At 40.1% G+C, this 22,715-nt stretch overlaps 2 protein-coding genes across 4 annotated transcripts; one reads left to right on the top strand and one right to left on the bottom strand.

The window, feature by feature from the left end:
* On the bottom strand, positions 1–10,456 carry psmd13 (proteasome 26S subunit, non-ATPase 13). Its single transcript, XM_088334132.1, has 13 exons — positions 10,089–10,456; positions 8,388–8,466; positions 7,801–7,835; positions 7,635–7,690; positions 7,514–7,557; positions 7,347–7,433; positions 6,141–6,312; positions 5,990–6,069; positions 5,776–5,901; positions 4,564–4,626; positions 4,305–4,385; positions 1,749–1,865; positions 1–275 (listed from the first exon to the last, which is right to left on the bottom strand). The coding sequence occupies exons 1-13, from the start codon at positions 10,187–10,189 to the stop codon at positions 168–170; spliced, it is 1,149 nt and encodes a 382-aa protein (XP_088190258.1). The 5' UTR covers positions 10,190–10,456; the 3' UTR covers positions 1–167.
* A 1,274-nt stretch (positions 10,457–11,730) lies between these two features.
* sirt3 (sirtuin 3) lies at positions 11,731–22,496 on the top strand. Of its 3 annotated transcripts, none has more exons than XM_088333230.1 (8): positions 11,731–11,832; positions 12,611–12,662; positions 17,517–17,699; positions 17,795–18,027; positions 18,117–18,217; positions 18,285–18,446; positions 22,029–22,241; positions 22,382–22,496. In XM_088333230.1, the coding sequence occupies exons 3-8, from the start codon at positions 17,620–17,622 to the stop codon at positions 22,406–22,408; spliced, it is 816 nt and encodes a 271-aa protein (XP_088189356.1). In that variant the 5' UTR covers positions 11,731–11,832; positions 12,611–12,662; positions 17,517–17,619; the 3' UTR covers positions 22,409–22,496. The 3 variants fall into 3 exon arrangements, with proteins under 3 accessions (XP_088189356.1, XP_088189354.1, XP_088189355.1); XM_088333228.1 differs by lacking the exon at positions 11,731–11,832 and adding an exon at positions 12,348–12,530; XM_088333229.1 differs by lacking the exons at positions 11,731–11,832; positions 12,611–12,662 and adding an exon at positions 14,755–14,984.
* The last annotated feature ends 219 nt before the right edge of the window (positions 22,497–22,715 follow it).

The raw sequence follows: 22,715 nt of genomic DNA, 5'->3' as shown, positions 1-22,715 counted from the left end.
TTTGCCGTGTACATTTTATTCAGATGATACATAAAATCTGTCCGCACTGCAGGAATATCACAAGAATGCTTTTTTGTAGGACAGGCTATGAAAAGTGCCAGTAACCAGAAAGGATGCAGTCCATTAGAAAAAAAACAGGCTTTACTGGTCATCTAGGGATAATGGCATTAATTCAGAAGATCGTGTAGGATGTCGTGGGCTTGCTGTTCCACGAGCATGGCCATGTTCTTGACGTCTCCACACCAGAAGTCCAAACGCTCCTTCATACTTTTAATCTGAAGTAAGGATTTAGATATCATTGAGATAAATTAATGCAGTCAACTTACAACAAGTACGGATGCATATTACATTCACTAGAAAAATACAAAAACACTCCTGTTGTTCTTATGAATAAGGGGCTTTGAGTACTTTTTTATTTTTTGATTGAATATTTTATTTCGATTTGTCTATATATTTCCGCTTTTCTGTATATATTTTTGGGGTTTCTCATATTTGTTCCCCTTGTTCCCATAGACATTGTGCATCTGTGGAACATGCTGTAGCTGCCCAATAGAAACATAACTATATCAAGCCAATTTTAATGGACTTTCCTCCAAAAAGACACAAAGGCCTAAGTTGTCATTGATATCATTCTATGGTGCAATGTGTTCTGAGAAGACAGCACACAGGAAATACTATCATGGGGGCAGCTTGTACGTGTGCGTGACTGTGATTGACTGACGGCATACACGAGCCTACCAGCCGGGGTAGACGGGCGCACAAGTCAATGTATCCACCAAAACAAAGTGGACAGCATGGCGACAGCTACCTTTTATCGGCTTGTTACATTGAAAACAAATTCATCAATTAAATCACACTCTTGAGGAAAATTAGAAGAGAGAAACGAAATGGTGCCCACCAGCGGGTGCTCTGTAGATTATTATCGAGTTCGGGAAGCGACTAAGGCAGCGTTAGGAGAGAAGGAAATAGCCTACTGCTACAGCTAGGCTAAAAACTATCTTAAGCCACCCTTGCAGAGCTTGCATCTCACCAACGCCATATCACTTACTCATGAAACTGATGACATAGAGCTACAACTTGTGGGAAACCGCTACCTTTGGGACTATTATATTTTCATCATCATGGGGACCTGGTCCAATTTGAGGACACCCTATTCTCGCATGCAGGTAGCCAGCCGTTCTCTAAATCGCTTTCATAAGGAAGCCCTCCAATGTTGTTACGGTAAAAAACATTCAACTCAATTTCAGTGTTCTTTGTTTTGTGTGGATCTAATTTTGTTAATGGGGTTTTATAAAACTGTGACGCTACTTTGTGGATTTTAACTTTTCCCCGAGGGGTTCTGGTCTCCATTAACCACAGTAACCGAAGGATTACTGTATTCCCCCCAAAACTGAAAAAAAAAATCCTAAAAACTAATGGAGAACAAATTCTCTAAGAGAAAGAAAATTTAACGTAAATAACCCCTTATAAATGTAATTCCACCTCATGTGTTACGCATCTCAAGATTTCTTAATTTTTCATCAATTTTAGTTTTTCCTTGCCCTCATAAAGGTTTCAGATTGGAGGACGTTGTAATGGAAGCCTGGAAGCGTTGTGAGACTTTTTGGTATTTAGAACTAAAACTGAATGTGACTTGAATGGATAACAGGAGTGTTGTTGTTTTTCTACCAAGTGAATGCAATCCACTTCAGCCGTAAACAGACTACGCAAATTAAAAAAATATATTTTTGGAGCAAGGAGAGTCTCACCTGCTGCAAGTCCAAGACCCTAGGCTGCACCCATGTCATCTGAACCTTCTTATCCACCTCATCAATGTTGCCTTTAATGAGGCCAACGGATAGAGCCTTCATCACCAGAAGCTCCACCTGCACAGAAATTATACACAATAGGCTTAAAAATTAAGTCACTGGGATTTCTCACTAGGGGTGGGCATAGTGATCTAAATATTTATATCATTAATACTAAGCAAGTATTTTGATTGGATCAATAATATTGTCTGAGGATCGATACTTTGCTCCTCCTCCAATTTCCTCAAAGCGCCGCTTTTCTGCGCATATAGCGATGTCCTCTTTCTCTCGCCCAAGACTCTCTGCTACTCTCTAGTCTATGCCTGAGTGAATTACACTTTGAGCCCCTTCCCTGACCTAGCCAACGGCTGGCATGCTGGATCCTGCCTGCCAGCCATAGGAAAGGGCGATGGGAGAGTAAAAGAGCAACCAGATCGATTCTCCCACCTCTACCAGAAGCTAAAAATTACAGAGGAAAACAGGAAGCTTAGCACCGTGTGGATTTTTAAAGTGGTATGCTACAATGGCAACACCACAAATTTACATAACCTCATGGGGTGCATCGAGCAGCAACCAAAAAATGTAAAACTGGCGGTTCCTAAACACAAACCTGTCAATCTGTTGTCAATTTGGCAACAGCGCCAAAGGGCATCTTCCTTGGAGATGATAGCCAAAGGCTGGGAATGAGTCCCAAATGATACTTTTTTAGCCATTATTGATCTGAATTTCAAGATATTGTGCAATGTAAAGTATTTTAGTTGTTTTTGACATTGTTATAAATTATTTGTTTTTTCATTTTATTCCATTTTGTTTGATTTTTGTCTTTTAACTTTTGTTATGATGTAAATATTTACATTAATTTTGTATACCGTTAAAGTTTGCATTGCACTTGTTGACCCCTAAACCTTCCTGTAAAATTTGCCTAGAATCCCAATGAAAGACATACCCAAAGTAAATTGAATGCTGTTTTTGAACCGTTTGCAGAATATGGACAGCTTTGGTTTCCTTTAAAAAGGTAACGCTAGGAAGTTTTGTCTCAATAATAATCACTGTAAACAATAATCACTGCAAATGCAACCAACATTGAGTAATCTGAGTTGGAACACACAGGAATAGAAAGTTTTTATTCTCGCCTGAATTTTTGCCTTCATCTTAGGAGGAAAACAGCTGGGACAATAGCATGAAGCCTTACCTGTCCCAGGTCAAATTTGATCATAATCGGAAAAACAAAAAAATTGCATTTTACGCATTTTCTGAAGGTATGTCACAGCGTTTCCAAAAGTGTCCGTCTTGAGGCGACCAGTTGTAAAACCTCTGCAAACCGTGTGTTTTACTTTGGCCATTTTTAGTCATCGTGAAAGAGTTGTAAATCTTTGACTGCTCTTTCCAGAAGTCAATCGCTGATTGTGCACACTTGCACGTGATAATTGGATCCCGAGTTGCATTATGCACTAATATTCTAGGCTCTGATTTGAATACAGCCCGTAATTATGCATACATTTATGTTGGGAATTTCATTGGCTAAGCAATGTGTCAATCATCATTTGAATTGGTCACTCTTGGCTCATGATAATTAGAGCCAAAGTTATGGGTTTCTTTTTTTTTTTCATACAGGCCCTTTCAGAAAACGTAGGGTAAGTAGCATAAAAAAGCTGGCAATTGGTTAAGAGTGGGGTTGATGGAACAGCTAGTGGGCATTTTGGAAATCATATCGAGAGTTTTACTTCTCGAAGGGAATTATGGGGAGACATGAACAGATTAAATCAAGGATCGTCGAACGATGCAGAAATGGTTTTAGGCAGTTTTTTTTTCTTTCCTGTCGGCATTATCGCGTGTTTTGGAGTAAATATTTTATTTGGTTGGATTCTGTAGACTGTCTTGAATGTAACAACACCCACTTTTGCGGGGAACAGTTTAATCAGCTGACCAGGGACCAGGGGAGGACGTTGTGAGTGAGCATTACCGCTTTATAGTTTGAGAATCTTGTTTCAGTTCAAACACTTATTTTAAGCTATACGTAGAACTACAAAGTAGAACAAAAAACAAAATTACATAAAAAAGGTAACCAAAGATGGCATGAAAGAGGGACAGGGTAGAAGTCATTCTTGAGGTTTCAGACTGATCGTGATGTTTCTGTGATGAAGACATATTGAAACGGTCAAATATTGAATTCCAAGAGTTAAAGATTTCCAATGATTTGTGGGCATTGTAAATCAGTTACTGGTGAAATCATGAAGACACGTCTTTGCCTCTCAACAGCCTGTCGGCCTGGGTTAATAAAAAAAAAATTAAAAAACACTTTAGTGTCCAAAACAGTTGTGCGGTATTTAACATATTGAGAAACTAACTCAAGGGGGGTTAAAATTATTTGACATTTTGAGCAAACAGTATTGCTCTTAGTTGATACTACCCTGTATTTACAACTTGTATCAGAATCCTAAATTTTAAGTACTAAACACTTCTACATCTGATATTTAATGTGTAATGTGTCTACATCATATTTAGAAAGCCACAAACCTCATTAACAGGGATTTTGGCACTCTGGGAGATTTCGGTGAAAGTCAGCTGCCGGTGGTTTGCTGGACGCGTGAAGGTCATCTTTAAATGAAAACGAGAATAGATACATGATGAGGGACTAAAATGGAGTAATGGGAGTTATTCAAGCATTGTTTGAGTCACACATTATGTGAATTGGAAATTGAGGGCCTTTAGGTTTGCTTTAAACGGACAAACTTTAATGAAGGGAAGTTGATTCTTCCGCTAGAAGCCGTCTCACCTCCATCACACAGAGGAGCTGAATCTTCTGCATCAGTTTGGCTTCATGTGCCGCTAAGTCCGGCTGAATTTATGTTGAGGGAAAAAATGGATTACAGATTGAGAACATCAAAGTGCACTGAACATGTACGCGAATTGCGTTGAATTGCATATTAAGATATATTTGCCTTGTTGGCTGAAAATAATAATACAGTAGCATGGTCCTTCCCGGTTTGTCTTACATTAAAAAGAAGGAAAAATATTTAAAAGAAAGCTTAACTCGTCTAGATTAACCCCATAAATTTTGCCTGTATGTCCTAACCCCTAGCCTCTTCTCTTGCTCTTTTGCTCCCTCCTTAACAAAGACCAGTGCCTCCGGACCAATGTTCACCGCCCCTTTTGTCAGATAGGAGTGCAGGAGGGGTTGTTCGGCTCGCAAGTTAGTTACTCCGAAAAGCGATTAGTGATGGGAATTCTGGCTCTTTTTTAGAAAGCGGCACTTTCGGCTTGGTTCACTAACAACCTCAACAACCTTGCCAAGGAGAATTCCCAGCAACACTGGGGCATTCTGCTTGTCCAAATTTTTTCTAAATGTGAAAAATTTGAACCCACTTTTCAAAATGTTGTCAACGAATGATTTTTTTGGGGGGGTTGAATCATTGAATATGCAAAACATTCCCAATGTGCAAATGATATATGCATATATGCTTAAGAATCTGCCTCTTGTGTTGAGATAAACATGTAATCTATATAACTTTACATTTTCTTTTTTTAATGTACAGATTTTTTTCCACTGTATTTCAGCAGCACTGTTTGTTCCCTTAAAATTTGTCAACTTTTTGTTTGTAATGTTGCAATGTACAATTGCAAGGTATGTTTTTTTTTTTTATAAAACAGCCCCGAGGCGTACTTTGCCAGACCAAATGATACTACAACCCCGAAAGTCACCACGAAATTCGATTAACTCTTATATGAATGGATTTAACGTGCGTAATGGCTCATAAACTGTGTGACACAACTAAACGATGACAACATTCATTGCAAATGCTTTTCCTAATCAAATTTTATCAATTTGTTGTTGCAGCCCTTTTAATTACCAACAAGTAATTTACTTTTTAAGTATCGCAAAAATGAAAAGTGTAAAAACTGAATTTGCATTCCAACAATAATGTAAACAAATCTGTGACACACCCTTATTTTAATATTTAACATGAATGACCTGAATGTAACCGACCTGTTGGCCCCATGCAGACTTGAAGCCTTGAAATTTTTCCACGTTGCCTGCATTGAACGCATACAGCGTGTCGATAAGCCACTGCTTGTCTGTGTTTCTCAGGGACTCCAAGACAGGGTGCATCAACTGTGACAAAAAGCAGCATACCGTTTTTTTAACCATTAAGCAGCTATACTTTTTTAAGAACTTCTGAGAAAAGCAGAGTGGAACCAACCAGTTCACCAAAGTTGTACACTCCTTCTCCTAAAAGACCGGCGAGCCCCAAAGTGAAGGCTCTCTCCTGCTTCTCCGTCTCTGTGAAGACGTTACCAATTTTATATTATCATCCAGTATACAGTTTCTACTCTCATGGTGGTCCAACTAACCTGGAAGGTCTTTTATGTCCACACAACCTAGGTATCTCAGGGCATCCTTATAATACGCGGCATGGTTCCCGATGATGCGGTAATATTTGCTCGAGAGGTCATAAAACCTGCCGTGCACCGATGTGACACCTGGCAAATTGTTCAACATTTCTTCTACCTCCTCGATTAGTTTCTAAGAGAAAATAACATAAGCAATGGAATGAAAACCTTTACAATAATAAAACTATGCAAATCAATAACCATGGATAATACACACTTTTTCAAGGACTTTCAAAGACAATTTCCCAATGTCTCCAGGACCATTAACCCTGTAAAGCCCAACATTGCCATATGGCAACATAACTGTTACCACAACCCAAACATCTCTCAATGTTCTTTTTTAAGACCACATTTACATTTTCAATGGATCCTGTTGTACCTGCCCAGATTGCCATTGGCCAGTGGTTGTGTTTATAAGTCAAGCCCCCTGGCGCTGCAGTCATAAATCCTGCAAAACCTCAGATGCGACTTATAAATACAATGACAATCTGAGCAGGTACAACAGGATCCAAAGAAAATGTATATGTGGTCTTTAGAAAGTAAAACTATTGAGAAATGTTTGGGGGTAGTAACAGTGATGTTGCCAAATGGATAGCCACAAAATATATCTGAGATTTCTATTTGTGTTTTTTAATCTTCCGTTTTCAGTTGCAGGAATTTCTACCCATTACAATTTACCACTGGGAAACGCTGACCTATATTTCATGCATGGCCCAAAATAAATGTCCATAATTGATAGGTAATAATCGTTCCATTAATACACATTTTCTAGTTTCCTGTTTATTTGTAGCCTGCACCTGTCCTTTGGGCGCAACCCGTAGGAGGCGGTGGCGCTTCATAAAACACCAAACTAATGCCAGCTGGCGTTTATCATGAGGGATGTAGAAATGCAATGGCAAAGCCACCAGAGAACTGTGTCTTTCATTTTGAGCAGTTATTGAGAAATCTGGCAACACTTTCAAAAATTTACCAGCACCTCACCCAAAATTCAAGCACTTTTCAACAATTTCAAGCACCCGTACAAACCCTACAAAAAAAGTTAGGATTGCATAGTAGTTGGGGAGGGAAAATGGAGGCTTAAAGAAGCATTCTTGGAACCAACACACAGCCATCCATTACCTGTAATAGTCCTAAAGTAGCCAATTGAACACTCGAAGGGCCTCTCACCTTAGTTGCTGGAAGATCGTTAATTTCAAGTTTGAGACTGCCGATGGACGTCTTGCAGAGAATCACTGCTTCGTCGCTGCTTTTTACCTAAGCCAGACAAAATACAGAAACTTTTTCCAAATCGTGTTGTTGACAAAACAGAAATTGTGATTGTACTATAAACTTACTTTTTCTTTTGTCTTCTCAAGAAAAGTGATGGCATCTTTGGGATCTGTATACAAATGGTTCTGAATTCACTATCACTTGAATATAAGAAATATTATTCGCTTCTTCCCTGGCAAGTCTTACCTGTCATCTGCCTTGCAACATAAAGAATGATCTCAACAAGGGACAGCGGATTAATTCTGCAAATGGAAGAGATTTATTAGATGCTGGATCGGGGGAAGTTGGCATTACTACGTAATTATGCAAAAAATTGGGAGTTTTAGTCATTTTTTGTTATTTTTCTGATTACCTGTGTTCAAAGTCACTGATGAAGTTTTCATAAAGCTGCAAAGTAAAAAAAGGACAGCTGAAGATTTGGGTTTTATAAAAACTCAACTATGTATACATGAAAGGCAAAATCAGGCCTAAAAAAAATCCAGCTCGACCCGACCTGGCCTCGCGGATGTTAAAGCCTGACCAGTTAACTTTATTTGATGTAACCAGTCCGAAGACAACTCGAATTTTCATATTTTATTTGTGAGGACTCAGGAGTTGGGGAGGCTATTTAGGCCGACCCGCCCCACCCCAGTTTCTCTGGTTTGAGAGTGCTGCCGCCAAGCTCAGTGGCACGGGGTCGGCTGCGCGAGATGAGGACTCAATTTTACCACCGCACAACACAAAGAAAAGGAAACAAAGAACAATAACGGGTGGATAAATTTTAAAAGGTCCGTGTTATTGTATTTTTTTTCAATAAATACTTTCCTTTAAAATGTCCTTTAAAAATGTTTTTTTCCCAGAATAAGGAGCCTTTCAGTTACCTCAAAATTTTTTACATCGTTAATAATATTTTAACATTCCATTTGAAAAAAACAGAATATAACAAGATTAAACTTTTACCTGTATGAGGCAATCTCCATTTTTGAAGCAAGGGTCTTTAACAAAGTCTGTCAATTTTAGGGTCAGCTGATGCCACAACCTGTCAAACAAACATACACAGTTCAAAAATACTCTCAATTGCCAGCTGCAAAAATCTGTTTCCCATATTCAATACTAGAGTAGGCACAGGGTTTGTATACCTTTTCGTGGCCAAATTCAAGCACTCTTAAAGGACTTAAGGCCATTTTTTCGTCAATTCCCCAGTACTCTTAAAAGAATCCAGTGTGAATCATGTATTTTGCAGATCCAGAAAGATTAAGGGTGGTACAATATGCTTTAGTCATGATTTGATTTATATCACAATCCTTGAGTATTGTGATTCTACAAGTATTGCACTTCATTATTAATGATGATTCAGATTTAATATTCTTTCCTAAAAAACGAGCCATTTCATCATGCACTTCTAGGACGGTAAACCATAAAAAATGTTCCAACAATGCACATCTGTCTGTGTCGGTCAGTCCGGAAGCGGACATTTTTTTCAACTGAGACAATAAGAATATAATATTTACACTGGTTTACAGGTTTACAGTCAAAAAATGTCATCAACTGAAATGTCAACGTGACACAAATGTGGTCCTTTATGATCCTATTTACAGTTAACTCTCGTTGCTCGCTTTATTCCTTCATTTTCCACTTCCGTTTGATCTTCCGCATCTTCTCGGACATAACATCACAAAAATCCATTCCTCAGAGAAACACCGGTTTTAAAACTCGCCCAAAATAAAATAACGATACAAAAATGAATCTATTTTTTATCCCACCCTAAATATCTGCGATTTACACATGCGATTTTTAATCTTGCATGTGCATTTATCAAGACATATGATCCTTAGATCAAATATATCGTCAACGTAATTTTGGATCTGAACAATAGGTGTGTAAATATTTTTGAGACAAATCTCTCCCACTATAGGAGTTGGGACAAATGACTATAATAAATAGCTTACATATTCGGATAAGGAAGTTCTTTCCATCAATATTTACCGCTGGGAGTAGCTATCATATTTATTTATACTGGCATAGTAAATGTCCATAAGTGATACATAATCCTTGCACAAACACACATTTCATAGAACTGTTTATGTATCACATACAACTGTCCTCTTGGGTGCGACCCATAGAGGGCGATGATGCATCACAGGACAATGCTATACAAACAAATGCCAATTGCAGTTAATCACAAGGGAGGATTAAATTTAATTGCAAAGCGTGTGTGTCATGTTTAAGTAGGCTTGAGAAACATGGCAACAATTTCAAGCATCTACAAGCACTTCACTTCGTTTCAATTCTTGACAATGTTCAATGATTTCAAGAACCCATACAAACCCTGAACAAAAACTCAATCACAAGTGGCAAATCTGTTTTCCAGTTTGTATACTAAAATGGGCAACGTAACGATGCTCTGAAATAATAACTGCACAAGATATGAAGTTTCTTTTCATTTCACTTCAGTATATGCAACGAGGCACGACTTCTATACACAACAAAAAAGTACAATAAAGTAGACTTTATCTCCTTTATGTTGAGATCGTTTCTACACATAAACCTTTCCTTTCTTAGGCAAATGTTAATAAAAATCGTGGGCTGATGCTAGGTCAGCGCATGACTCAGCGAGCAATTCAATGGAGCGACGATGCTAACACTAGCATGAGTTTCTACCTTTTGTTGTGCAAATCCTCCAGCGTGTGCCACTGATTTGCCATCTCCGGCGTTGAGCTGTTGCTCTGCTGCTGTTTGAGGTACCCCGAAACATCTCTCATGGTGGCCAAACAAGAATAGAAGATTAAACTCCTCGCGGATCGACGTGAATGCTTTTCAGCTAACGTCGTGAAGCATAGATACTGTTGTTGGTTAGCTTAGCAAGCGCAAGGAATTGTGGGAATTCTATATTATTTCATCCTTGCGATCAAACTCTATTATCATTAATAATAATAATTACTAGGGTAAATTTTGTATTGAGGATTTCAAACTCAAATATATAAATTTGGACTAATATTAACGTTTTTGTGATGCGTTAGATCAGTGACGTCTGGGTGCAATCTACGTCACTGCCATAAACATATAAGAATAGACAGAACTATCCATGCTCAAGCCGTTGTCGAACAATGGCAAGTCCGAAGGTCACGTGAGGGTGACGTCATTTTGTGTAAACAGTGTTCTGCCGAAACGTCCAACCCTCTCGAGACGTCGTACCGTGGGCTGAGCTGACAGCAGCAATTTGATCCTTTGTCCATTATTCAATTTCTCCCTATGTTCTGCTCGGAGCCTTCGCTCGGAAAATGCCTGACCACTAATGATCTCAAGAGCCAAGAAGAAATCTGCAGGTTCGAGAGAGTTCTCCATTCCGGCCCCGGTGCTGTGAATGCTCTGCCCTCTGAGATTCGATCTGCAACCTCAGTGGAACTATTTAAATCTAGGCTTAAAACACACTTCTATTCTAAAGCTTACGAATGACTTATATTTATGTTGACAATGTCTGTGTATTGTTTGTTAATGCCACATTCATGATTTGGTCATCCTTTTATTTTACTTTTTCATTATAAATGATACTTGAATGGGCAGCACGGCTAGCGGTTAGCGCATGTGCGGCACAATTCTGAGGTCATGAGATCGGACCTCCTGTGTGGAGTTTGCATGTTCTCCCTGTGATTGCGTGGGTTTCCTCCGGGCACTCCGGTTTCCTCCCACATTCCAAAAATATCTATGTTAGGTTAATTAGCCAGTTCAAATTGTACCTGGGTGTGAATGAGCAAGTGAGTCGTCTGTCTCTGTGTGCCCTGCAACTGGCTGTCAACCAGTTCAGGGTGTCCCTTGCCCACTGCCCGAGGATGGCTGGGATGAGCTCCAGCAACCCCGCGACCCTACTGAGGATCAACAGTGCAGATAACGGATGGATTATACTTTATTTTATATTTGATTTTTATTTCTATTCTTTGTGAATGCAACATCCAATGCAGCCTGGTCATCCTGGAACTTCATGTGCGATCACTTCTCAAAGAGTCTTCATTTTCCTCATACTGAGATTTTTGAGTTTTTCCTTGCCCTCATGTAGGTTTTAGATCAGGGGATGGTGTAATAACAGTCTGTAGTTTGCAATAATCTGTGGTCTTTGTAGCCCTTTGAGACTCCTTGTGATTAAGGGCGTAACAAATAAAAATGGCTTGACTTGACTTGAAAAAAAACGCGTGAACATGACTCAACAGCACTAAATGAATACCATAAATCCCATAAAAAGCAAAATGAAATAATAAATGCAGACATCTTCACCGTTACAAAGCATGACGTCACTTCCTTTTTTTTTGGCAAATGGCGGAATGCTTTGGAGTCCTCGCCGTGTCTATTCCTCTATGTTTATGGTGATTTCTCACTATCCAGGGCTGTCGCCATACATCAATCTCAAGGAGTAAGCATGGGGGGGGGGGGGCAATTATTATTATTCCCTCTCCCAAAAAATCTTGCACAGCACTGATGCACGTCAAACATAACCTACAACACATCAGACTTCATTATTAAAAACAATAGACGGTCAGCTCCCTTGCAGACGCTTTTTTTCCTTCTTGTGGTTGTTCAAAATGCATTTTCCCCATGGATTTCGTGTTCTAGGGTGTGTAAATGCTTAAAATTGTTTGTATTTTATCAATTAAAAAAAATGTATATATTCAAATTTATGTTTCCAGTGTTTATCGGGGATACTGTGTTTCACGCTTGTTTTTTTTTTCAAACTGTATAGTTTATTCTAAATTTAAATAGTTAGCATGTTGTTCAAAATTGTTTTTAAACTGTTGTTTTTCATGTATTCGGTGTTGCTTGGTTTTAAAGTTGCTTAGTATAGTGGGGGAGGACAAGCCCTTCGTGGGGCGGGCCAAGCCCCCTATTGCCCGCCCATGGTGACGGCCCTGCCAGTCATCATCACCCGGAACTACAAAATACAGGTTTAGGTCAAGTACACAGTTTGCTTGTCGAGCTTCAATGTATTGGAGACTTAATTCTAAATAAAATTGTTTTCATTTTGTGCACGTTATTGTGTTTTACCTCGTATGGCGCATTTGAGAGGCTCCAGATTTTTCTTGCACTGCAGTTGCAAAACAGTTCTTGGTAGCGGTCAGTAGGAACACGCACACATAATTTGTAAAAATGACTTCTTATTTAAATCACTAAAAGGCGAATGTCCTGTTTCACAGAGTCTGGCCAAGGCAGAGTATTTCGGTGTCTGAGTGAAACACGTTTTTCTAGGTAGGTACACTATATTTCTTCCTTATAATGTTTCTAAAACCATTCATTGATTCCATGCAAAATAGTAACTATAATCTATACTCTGTTTTTTTTTTACTGGTCTGACTCCAGGACACGCATACCACCCTACTTACTAGCCACGACCGAAAACAAATTGCCCCTTTTAAAACGTATTCATGTTCTTTTAAAGCCACAGTATGTATTATTTGACCACTAGATGGCACCGTGTTGTCAGGTGCGAGCGAGGGCCAGTTCCACAATGCATAGCGTGTCAAACATGGCAGAGACCCAAGTAGGGATTCCACTGAGTAATTTGTTTTAAAAAAAAAAAAATATCGACTTAAGATGGTTTTAAAAATATTGATCGATATGATAGTTCATGTATTTTTGCCTAGTATTAAAATCCATGTTGTTATTTTTTTGTTTTTTTAACTAAATGAAAGATTTGTTTGTACCACTCGGAAGTACCAGATGTTACACACTGTCCCTTTCAATAAATTGACAAGCAAAACAAAAATTACTTCAACAAATGTATGAATGTATGTATTTTTAAGGGAAAAGTTTGTAATACTCATCGAGGCCCATTATTGAAAAGGTTGTGTTTTATTATAGTAACATCTTAAATATGTACAAAGTATGTGCAAGCAGCAAGTGGGAAACTAGGTTTTTAATAGCCCTCCCATCGGAGGCGCATACTTCCAAGCTCTACTTCCAAGATTGGCTCTGGAAGGAATCACGCTCCCCGGATCGCTAGAGACTCATCTATTTGGGTACACAGACATAAAGCAACACATCTGATTGGTTTAAGCGAGAATACGTGAATACATGAAACAAATCTGATTGGTTTAGACATAAAACACATGTTTAAATGAAGTCAATAATGCTGGTCGCTAGATGGCGTGCGAGTATAATAAATGAGGAATAAGGATAGTGAAATTTTGTAACACAAAAGGTACAATGCGTCTCTGATTAAAGCAATGGCAAAGGGAGGCAAACTTCCCAACACCAAAGCGAAGGCCATCTTGATTAATAGCGAACCCTAAGAGGATACAATTGTTGCAAGAATACAAACAGCACCTGGATATGTTTGGCTTCGTTAAGGCATTTTAAGGATACAATCATAGAAAGGCACATTTAAACTACAATATCTCTTACAATAATAAAGGTTATTATTAAAAGATTGACAAGCTGGCACAAGTAGGAGCAAACTTAGTCTATATTGGGCATTGGTAGCAAAAGCAGTTTCCTACTTACACTTACTGAAGTATTCTACATTCAAATAAATTTAAACCAGACACCCACGATAACTTAGCTGATATGAAATGCACACTGCAAACGTCTCAGTTATTTTAGTGGCTTGAAGTCAAGTCAAGTCACATTTATTTATATAGCCCTTAATCACAAAAATGTCTCGAAGGACTGCACAGGATTACGATTACAAAATTGCACAATTACCTGATCTTAAACCAGCATGCGGGCAAGGAACAACTCAAAAACCTCAGTGTGAGGAAAAAAGAGAAACTTTGAAAAAGGACCTCACATGTGGTAATCCCCCTTCCAGGATTGACCAGGGTGAATTACAATTAGCATTACTGTACACAGAATAGTAAACATTAGGTAAGATGTTGAAGATGTCCGGAAAGAGCATGACACCAACGACGCCCCCAGCCTGTAAACTAATCCAGAAAGTCTATGACGGCCACGACGCAGTTTCCCATCTCTGCCAGCTGGTCCATGCATGCGTTCACATGCTTCAGGTCAAACGCTGGTCCGCTGACTCATCTCAAATCGTCCTTCTCCTTCGTATCAGCCAGGCAGGCAGTCGGAAAAAGACAGGACAATACCAAATACCAGGACCATAGCCAAAGTCGCCTATGGTGAAAAAGCCTGTTGTTTGGAATTGCAAAATAATTGTGGTCCATAAAATTGCGAGTTGTGCACTTGTTCACACAACAGATGGACAAGCTGATTTTGTAAATTGTGACTCTAAAAACGCAACTCAACATACAAATCTTCTCATTCAAACTTGTACTGCCACCCCCACTGTTTTGGGTCAACAATGCACACACGTCCTGTGGTGATTTAGGAGGACTTAGGCTGGAAAGGGGTCTATTGGTAGCCGCAGTCTTTTGCATCAATTACTACACAGTAGCGCAGTAGTAAAATGTGTGGTGATCCCTAGTGTACACGAATGTAACCATTACGACAAATAATGTGTTTTCTTTTTCCCTGCCCTGCAATAAGCTGGGCATACAGTCCAGGGTGTCCCCTGCCCACCACACAGAGTCAGCAGGGATGGGGTCCAGCACCTCCACAACTCCCGTGAGGATAAGCAGTCGGAAAACGAATGAATCTTTCTCTCTGATTTGAAACCTTCAGGCAAACAGATCCTGCCATGAGTAGAAATACACATTTATCCCTCCTCTTCTGTTAGGGTCGCCACTGACCCATCCATCCATTATCTGCACCGCTTATCCTCAGTAGGGTGGCGGGGGTGCTGGAGCCCATCCCAGCCATCTTCGGGCAGTGGGCAGGGGACACCCCGGACTGGTTGCCAGCCAGTCGCAGGGCACACAAAGACAGACAACTCACTCGCTCATTCACACCTAGGGACAATTTGGATCGGCCATTTAACCTGATTTGTAGCAGGCAAAAATGAAAATATTTACAGTGAAAGTAGCTTTAGATCATATGTTTTGTGAAAATGAAGCAGGGTGACCCATAGGAGCAGGTGTCTGAAGAGGCAGACAATGTGGAGCATATTCCAGAAGATACAGACAGATGCTGGTATTGTCTGCATATAATTTGTTTTGTGATCCCACAACCACCAAGGGTAGAACTCAGGCAAAAAAAAAAACAAGCGAAGGATATTTAATGAGAAGCTAGGAAATTCACTCATCAAGCGCATATTAAGCGGAGAAAACGGGTCCCCCAAGACCCTGATGCTGCAACTTTGGTCAAACAGCTGCAGAGACCTTCTAGAACTCTGTCCATGCCATCACCAACACAAAGAGCATCCTCATCAGCATCATCATTAGGTCACCCTCCATCAACAACAGCCACAAACCCACTCAGGCCACCCAACTCTAAAAGATGATGTCAGCTCTGCCCAAGTAGTAAGGACAGAAAGAACATATTCTGCTTCAACAGCAAGTAATACCTCTGCAAAGAACACTAAAAGTGTCACATTTTGCCACACATGCATAAAAGCATAGCTAGAGACTTACTCTGATTTTGTTATTTGTTTTGGAAGAAATGATTGGTCTTTGCCCTTCTTGGCCGTTCTTCGCTTGGCCTTGCATCTAAATATTTTGTGTTTTGATTTGTTCGGCTGGGCATCACGGCAGCCCAGTGGTTGGTGCGTGTTCAAACCTTCCTGTGTAGAGTTTGCATGTTCTCTTCGTGCTTGCTTGGGTTTCATCCTACATTCCAAAAACATGCATTTCAGGTGAATTGGCCGGTTCAAATTGTCCTTAGGTGTGAATGAGCGAGTGAGTTGTCTGTCTCTGTGCCCTGGCAACCAGTTGAGGGTGTCCCCTCCCACTGCCCGAAGATAGCCGGGATGGGCTCCAGCACCCCCGCGTCCCTACTGAGGATAAGCGGTGCAGATAATAGATGGACTTGTTCGGCTTTTTATGTTATATTAGTATTAAAGTTGAATCACTTGAAAACATTTTTTTAGCTTTTCGTTGAAGCATATAAGTATTAGTCAAAACGACTCTTCCACCACAGATGTCATTATTAAAATTAGCATTATTAAAAATGAAAAAAAATAAAAACAACAGTTTTTAGCAGATGTGTTTTCATTACCCTTCACTAATAGGCATGTAATACAATTTATATATTTATTGTTATTTATCTTATTTATTGATATAATTCTCCTAAAGTCAATGTTTAACATGTTTTAAATTGAAAATGAAGGACATACTGGCAGAAAAGGGGCCCAGAGACCCACACAAAATAGGAAAACACAAAAACTTTATGTATAAGGAAGCCTAACAAGCTAACCAAAAGATGAGAAATAAATGGATGATGGATTATTGTTTTCGGTGTATTTTACAGCTGATTTAAGACACGGGTCGCCACCGACCTGCATGTTACCTAAAAGCAAACAATAGAGGAGGGATAAATGAACACCTACAAATATATTCCATATACATAAATAAACATACACCAATAGGTGAAAATCTCAGGCAGTCTGAACTGCCACCTCATTTCGTTGTCAATTTTGTTGTGATTACATACAAAATAAAATACATAAAACAATAAATGATAAAAAAAATTAAAAAAAATGGGTGATTAACGCGCAGCCCCACATTGCAGGTTCAGGGTTCAAGTCCAGGTAGCACAGCTTTCCCGTGTGGAGTTAGCATGTTCTCTCCGTGCTTGCGTGGGTTTCCTCCTGGCACTCCGGTTTCCTCCCGCATTCTAAAAACATGCATTCCAGGTGAATTGGCCAGTCCAAATCGTCCCTGGTGTGAATGAGCGAGTGAGTTGTCTGTGTCTGTGTGCCCTGTGACTGTCTGGCAACCGGTTCCTGATGTCCCCTGACCGCTGCCCGAAGATAGCTGGGATGGGCTCCAGCACCCCCGCGACCCTACTGAGGATGAGCAGTGTAGATAAAGGATGGATGATTTCTACGTATGGCAGGATTAGTTCTACATACATATAGAGTTTGGCCATTAAAACATGTACGAAACCTGTATTTGACAAGATTGAGTTAACTGGCCAACTCCGTTATCAGTTTGCTTAATATAAGCCCTCAAACCTTGCATTGGGGCGCCTAGACCTTTTTTTAAAAACAGATTTTAGAAGCTTTGGATTTTGTTGAATTTGTTTCTTGTGTTTCCGCAGACAAGTAAACTCATTTTGGTGGAATGCATCGAAGGGATTTTTCTCCCGGGGTGCTGGGGCAACCGCCTCACCGCAGAAATCCTTAAAGGACATTGCTAGCGACATGTTAAAGGAGCGGTACAAAAGGGTGATAGTGATGGCAGGAGCAGGGATTAGCACCCCTAGTGGCATCCCGGATTTTAGGTAAAACTACTATTTATGGTTTCTTTGCAACATTTTGTCATGTTTCACCTGAAACACGAAAAAGTTTATTTGGGGATTTCTTCATTTTTTTGCAGGTCCCCTGGAAGCGGTCTCTATGACAACTTGCAGCAGTACAACTTGCCTTATGCGGAGGCTATTTTTGAGATCGGCTATTTTCATCACAACCCGAAACCATTCTTTGCTTTGGCTAAGGAGTTGTATCCAGGGAATTACCAACCCAACGCCACGCACTATTTTGTTCGACTGCTTCACAAGAAGGGTCTTCTTCTCAGAATGTACACGCAGAATATTGACGGCTTGGAAAGATGTATGCCTTTAATTGCCCATATTTTGCTCTTTTCAACTCTTTGGTGTTGTCCAAAAGTGATTATTAAAACATGTATCTTTGCGTTTCAGTGGCCGGGATTCCTCCTAAAATGCTCGTGGAGGCCCACGGAACCTTTGCTTCGGCCACGTGTACGGTTTGCCGCAGGAAATATAAAGGAGAGGTTCTACGCGTGAGTTATATCGAGCTTAATCAAAGTGCTGTGTTTAATAATTTTAGATATTGTTATTTTTCACTAGCCAGATGTAATGAATGGAACGATTCCTGAATGCCCAACCTGTAAAGGCATTATCAAACCAGATATCGTATTTTTTGGAGAGGACCTACCATTTCACTTCTTTAGATACCTCACAGATTTTCCACTTGCAGATCTCCTGATCATTATGGGCACATCATTGGAGGTGAGGCTTTGTCTTTTACTCCAAATGTTTTGATTCAGAATTAAATCTGTAATTTTTTCAAACGCCACTTGCCAAATGGGGCACTGCTACAAGGCTTCAATTTTTTAAACATAAAATAAAAATAGCAGTACTTACAATTATATTACTTGTAGTGCCGATGTCGTGTAGTTACTTGATCTTTTAATCTTAAAGGGACATATTCTATTCTTTAGCGCCTCCTAGCAGGGAGAAAAAAACCTGCATTCGTTAAAGAAAACAATTTTAATGTGACTAATAAACACAAATACTGTGATGATCATACAAGCTTTCCTTTTTTAAGGGTATTTCCAAACAAGTACTTTTTTTCAGTTCAGGCACAGAAACTGAAGTGTCTTTTTCTGTAATTATACAAATATGTTGCAAAATATTCCACGTGGCAGGTGAAATGTTATCTCAAAGTTGACCCATCTGGCTTGTTCCTGCTGAGCTTTGACGTCATTGGAGGAACACAACACAAAATGGTGCATCCCATAAACAGAACGTAAGAAGTGAACTCCGAAACAGACAGCAATTGAAGTGAACAGCGATTGCATACCACTTATTTCTGTTTGTAGAAATAAGACATTTTTACTCAAATGGTCGCTGAGCGCTTTGTGACTGTTTTGTCGGAGTTGCATGACTCATACCTCGAAAAGCTGTGTGGGGTAGGTTTGCCTGCTGCTGTTGAACCCTGCATTCCTTGTTTGCCTTCACCTCCTTTTAGGTAGGCAATTGTGGATTTTTTTGCCATGTGTGTCGCGGTTGGTATAATTTTGTACGGCTAGCTCCCTGTCAGCGTCGGGGCTGCCGAGGACTTTCCTGTTTTGTTTGCTCCCGGTTGGCGCTCGTTGGTTTACCGCCGTATGTTGTTTGTGCCGTTTTTTTCCATGTCCTTTGGTTTACTCTCTGCATTGCTTTTAGCCCCATTCCTGCTTTTTGTTAATTTTTTTAGTAGCCTGACTGCTCACTGCCTGTTTTTGGTCGGCCAACCTCGCGATTTTCTGCCAAAGTGGCCACCTTTCGTCCCAGGTACCCCCCCCCCCCCCCCCCCCCCCCCGTTGCCGGCATTCCGTGTGTTTTTTTGCCACATATTTCCTACTAAATGCGACCCGTATTTAATCTCCTGTGACTTTTATGCCTTCTCCCATGTGAACGCGAAGTTTCCCACAAACAGAAGAGTACACGTGACATCACACGTAGTGCATCTACTGTTTGCGAAAGTACTCATAGATGCTCACGCTGTAGCGTATCGAGCGATTTGAAAGTTATTGTTATAGTTTTGGTTCTTTTGTTTTATGAAACGGGTCATTTTTCCACCAGGACTACGGCGGCACAGAAACCTTCAGCGAATTATAATGAAAGGAATGGATTGTCAACGCTTGGGTGGGACTGTTGTTTGGGTTTTCGGAAAGTGACTCTGAAAGTGGCACGGCAGCGCAGTGGTTAGCGCATGTGTGGCACAGTTCATGTCATGGGAACCTGTCGTGGGTTCAAATCCAGCTCCAGACTTCCTGTGCGGAGTTTGTATGTTCTCCCCGTGCTTGCGTGGGTTTCCTCCGGGCACTCCGGTTTCCTCCCACATTCCAAAAACATGCATTTCAGGTGAATTGGCCGGTCCAAATTGTCCATAGGTGTGAATGGGCGAATGAGTTGTCTGTCCCTGTGTGCCCTGCAATTGGCTGGCAACCAGTTCAGGGTGTCCCCTGCCCACTGCCTGGAGATGGCTGGGATGGGCTCCAGCCCCCCGCGACCCTAATGAGGATAAGCGGTACGGCTAATGAGATGAGATGAGAGATGAGACTCTGAAAGTGAAGATAGCAAACCTTTTAATGGAGATATAGTAAAGCTGTTCCGGTCAGAAACAGAGGACAATAATTTTGACGGTTTTGTTCGATATGGATTACTGGTAAGAAAAAATGCAAGCACCAAACTTTGTTCCGTGCGTTTTACTTAATATATACTTAAAAAAACACACAAAAAACTCGATTTTGCTTCTGTTGTATATCTGAGTACATACAATTGTATGCTTGTCTGTGTTGTTGTAATGCGGCTACAGTGGGCACCACCGCCATATCATGCAGGTGCACCCTGTGTAGTGTTCAATACAGAAATAGAAGCAGCTAGCGATACAGTGCCTTTTAACACAGTGCCCTCCATGGTCGTCAAAATTCAGTAATTTACACAAATTATGGTGACCGGCTTGTTCGTGTACAGGTGTCCCTCCAATGATGTCACAGCGCAGGATGACAAAGACAAAACAACATAAAATAATTGGAATTTAAAGATGGAATCTTTATAAATTTTATGCAAAAACGATTTGCTATTCCCTCACATTTTGCATGTTTAAGAATTTAGGAATACTGTACCATTAAATATTCTTAGGTCGAAACATAACATGAGTCACACCCAGAGGGAGCGGACATGATTTTATCCGTAGTTTGTATTGTTTTTGTGCTTAGTAGTGCACGTTTTTGGTTTCACGGCAGAATAGAACGATAACTAGTACATCAAGGTGTCAAATACTTGTGTCCCCTTAATAATAATAAAAAAAGGTGAAATACCACTGCACATTCATACTTTAAGTTCCCTACTGTCCTAAACTCAACCTGAGTAAATCATTGTAAGTCTGCCTGCTTCCTAGCTTTGTTAAGCAGTTTTATGACACCCTAGTTAGAGTTGACTGTCAAACTAAACATATGATGAGAATTACATCCACTGCAAATTTAAATATAAAAGAAAAGTTACAGATGTAACGATGGTTCTATGAGTCCCGGACGATCGCCAGAGGCATGTGCTTCAAACATTGAATGTTGGCTTTGTGCACACGCAGTTCGAGATATGCATGCCAAAATAGTCACCTGTGACCGTAGAAGATGTGTAAATCCCAGTGTTGCTTCAGGTTTGTTACCTTTAGAATCTTCTTACGTGACCATCAGGATTCCAAATGACAAAATGGTCTGCCGTTTGTCCAGGAGTCAAAGGACCGTAGTACTAGTTACGCATGTAACACTGAATGACGAGTACCAGCATAGGCACAAGGGATTCCGGAAACAAACGAACTTCCCTGAGAAATCTTAGCAGGAACAAACACAATGTTAAACAGTGTAGGAGAGGCCACATTGATGCTGTAGAACCCGGAAAAAATACCAGGTGACACACATAAGGCAGCAGCAAAGATGTCCTCCAGGAACACTTGAGATGTGGCAACAGCCCTGGTCAAATAGCAATGCACCCCATAATGGACTGGAAAATTGATTTCACAACAAGGGAGACGAAGCGGCGCTTAGACAGAGCAAATGTCTAACTTTAAATAAGAGATCTTTATAAGCTTACTGCCTGCAAATAGCCTTTGCTGTAAAAAGAAGTAGTATCATGACCACCGTGCTTGATGTTTTTCATAAGGTGTCAGTGCTTCTGGGTCACATTTCTAAATAAGCCAAGGTGTCATAAATCAGCATACATTTTAGAATCAGTTCATAGTTTTTTGGGGGGGGGCGGGGGTGAATTGTAAGATTAGTGCTAAATAATATCAAGATCTACTATTGTTCAATTTCTTTCCTGAAGGTAGAGCCATTTGCCAGTCTTGCAGGAGCTGTGCGAGCATCCGTTCCTCGGCTGCTAATCAACAGGGACGTAGTAGGCCCGTTTTCTAAGAATAGCATTCGGCCGTGTGATGTTGTGCTGCTGGGTGATGTCGTCAATGGCGTCCAAACTTTGGTCCATGCCCTAGGTTGGACTCAGGAACTTGATGCTCTGTTAGCAGCTGCTTCTGAGAAAGTAAGTTCCCATCATTCTACCAAGGAAAGATAAATTCAACAAGGGACAAAAGATTGGTTTTGCAAAAGTTTAAGAACACTAACGTCAAGAGATATGATTAATAAACCTACACTACAAAACACAATTTTTCTGATCTGCAGGGTGCAACAAAGACCAATGAGGAATGATGAGCAGTATGTGGACCACTGGAATTGAGCTCATCTATGTAATTTATTAATAAATACACAAATATAAATAAAGTCATTTACTGCTGTTTTTTGAATTTAGTTTTTTGCAGAACAAAAAAAAACCTTGTTGAACTATGTTTTGTTACTGGTTGTTTCACAGCATTGAAGTTGCCTAAACAATGTGTTCAACTATGAGTATTTTTTGTTGTACAAATATGTAAACACACAATGCTAAAAATTAAGTTTTTTTTAATCACAGTGTATATTTATTTATATATTTGTAATGTACAATGAAGATAATAATAAA

Source organism: Urocampus carinirostris, chromosome 4, assembly GCF_059441175.1.
Source record: "Urocampus carinirostris isolate Australia breed hairy pipefish chromosome 4, RoL_Ucar_1.0, whole genome shotgun sequence".
Taxonomy (NCBI): Eukaryota; Metazoa; Chordata; class Actinopteri; order Syngnathiformes; family Syngnathidae; genus Urocampus; species Urocampus carinirostris.
This window is presented reverse-complemented; position numbering and strand designations above follow the sequence as displayed.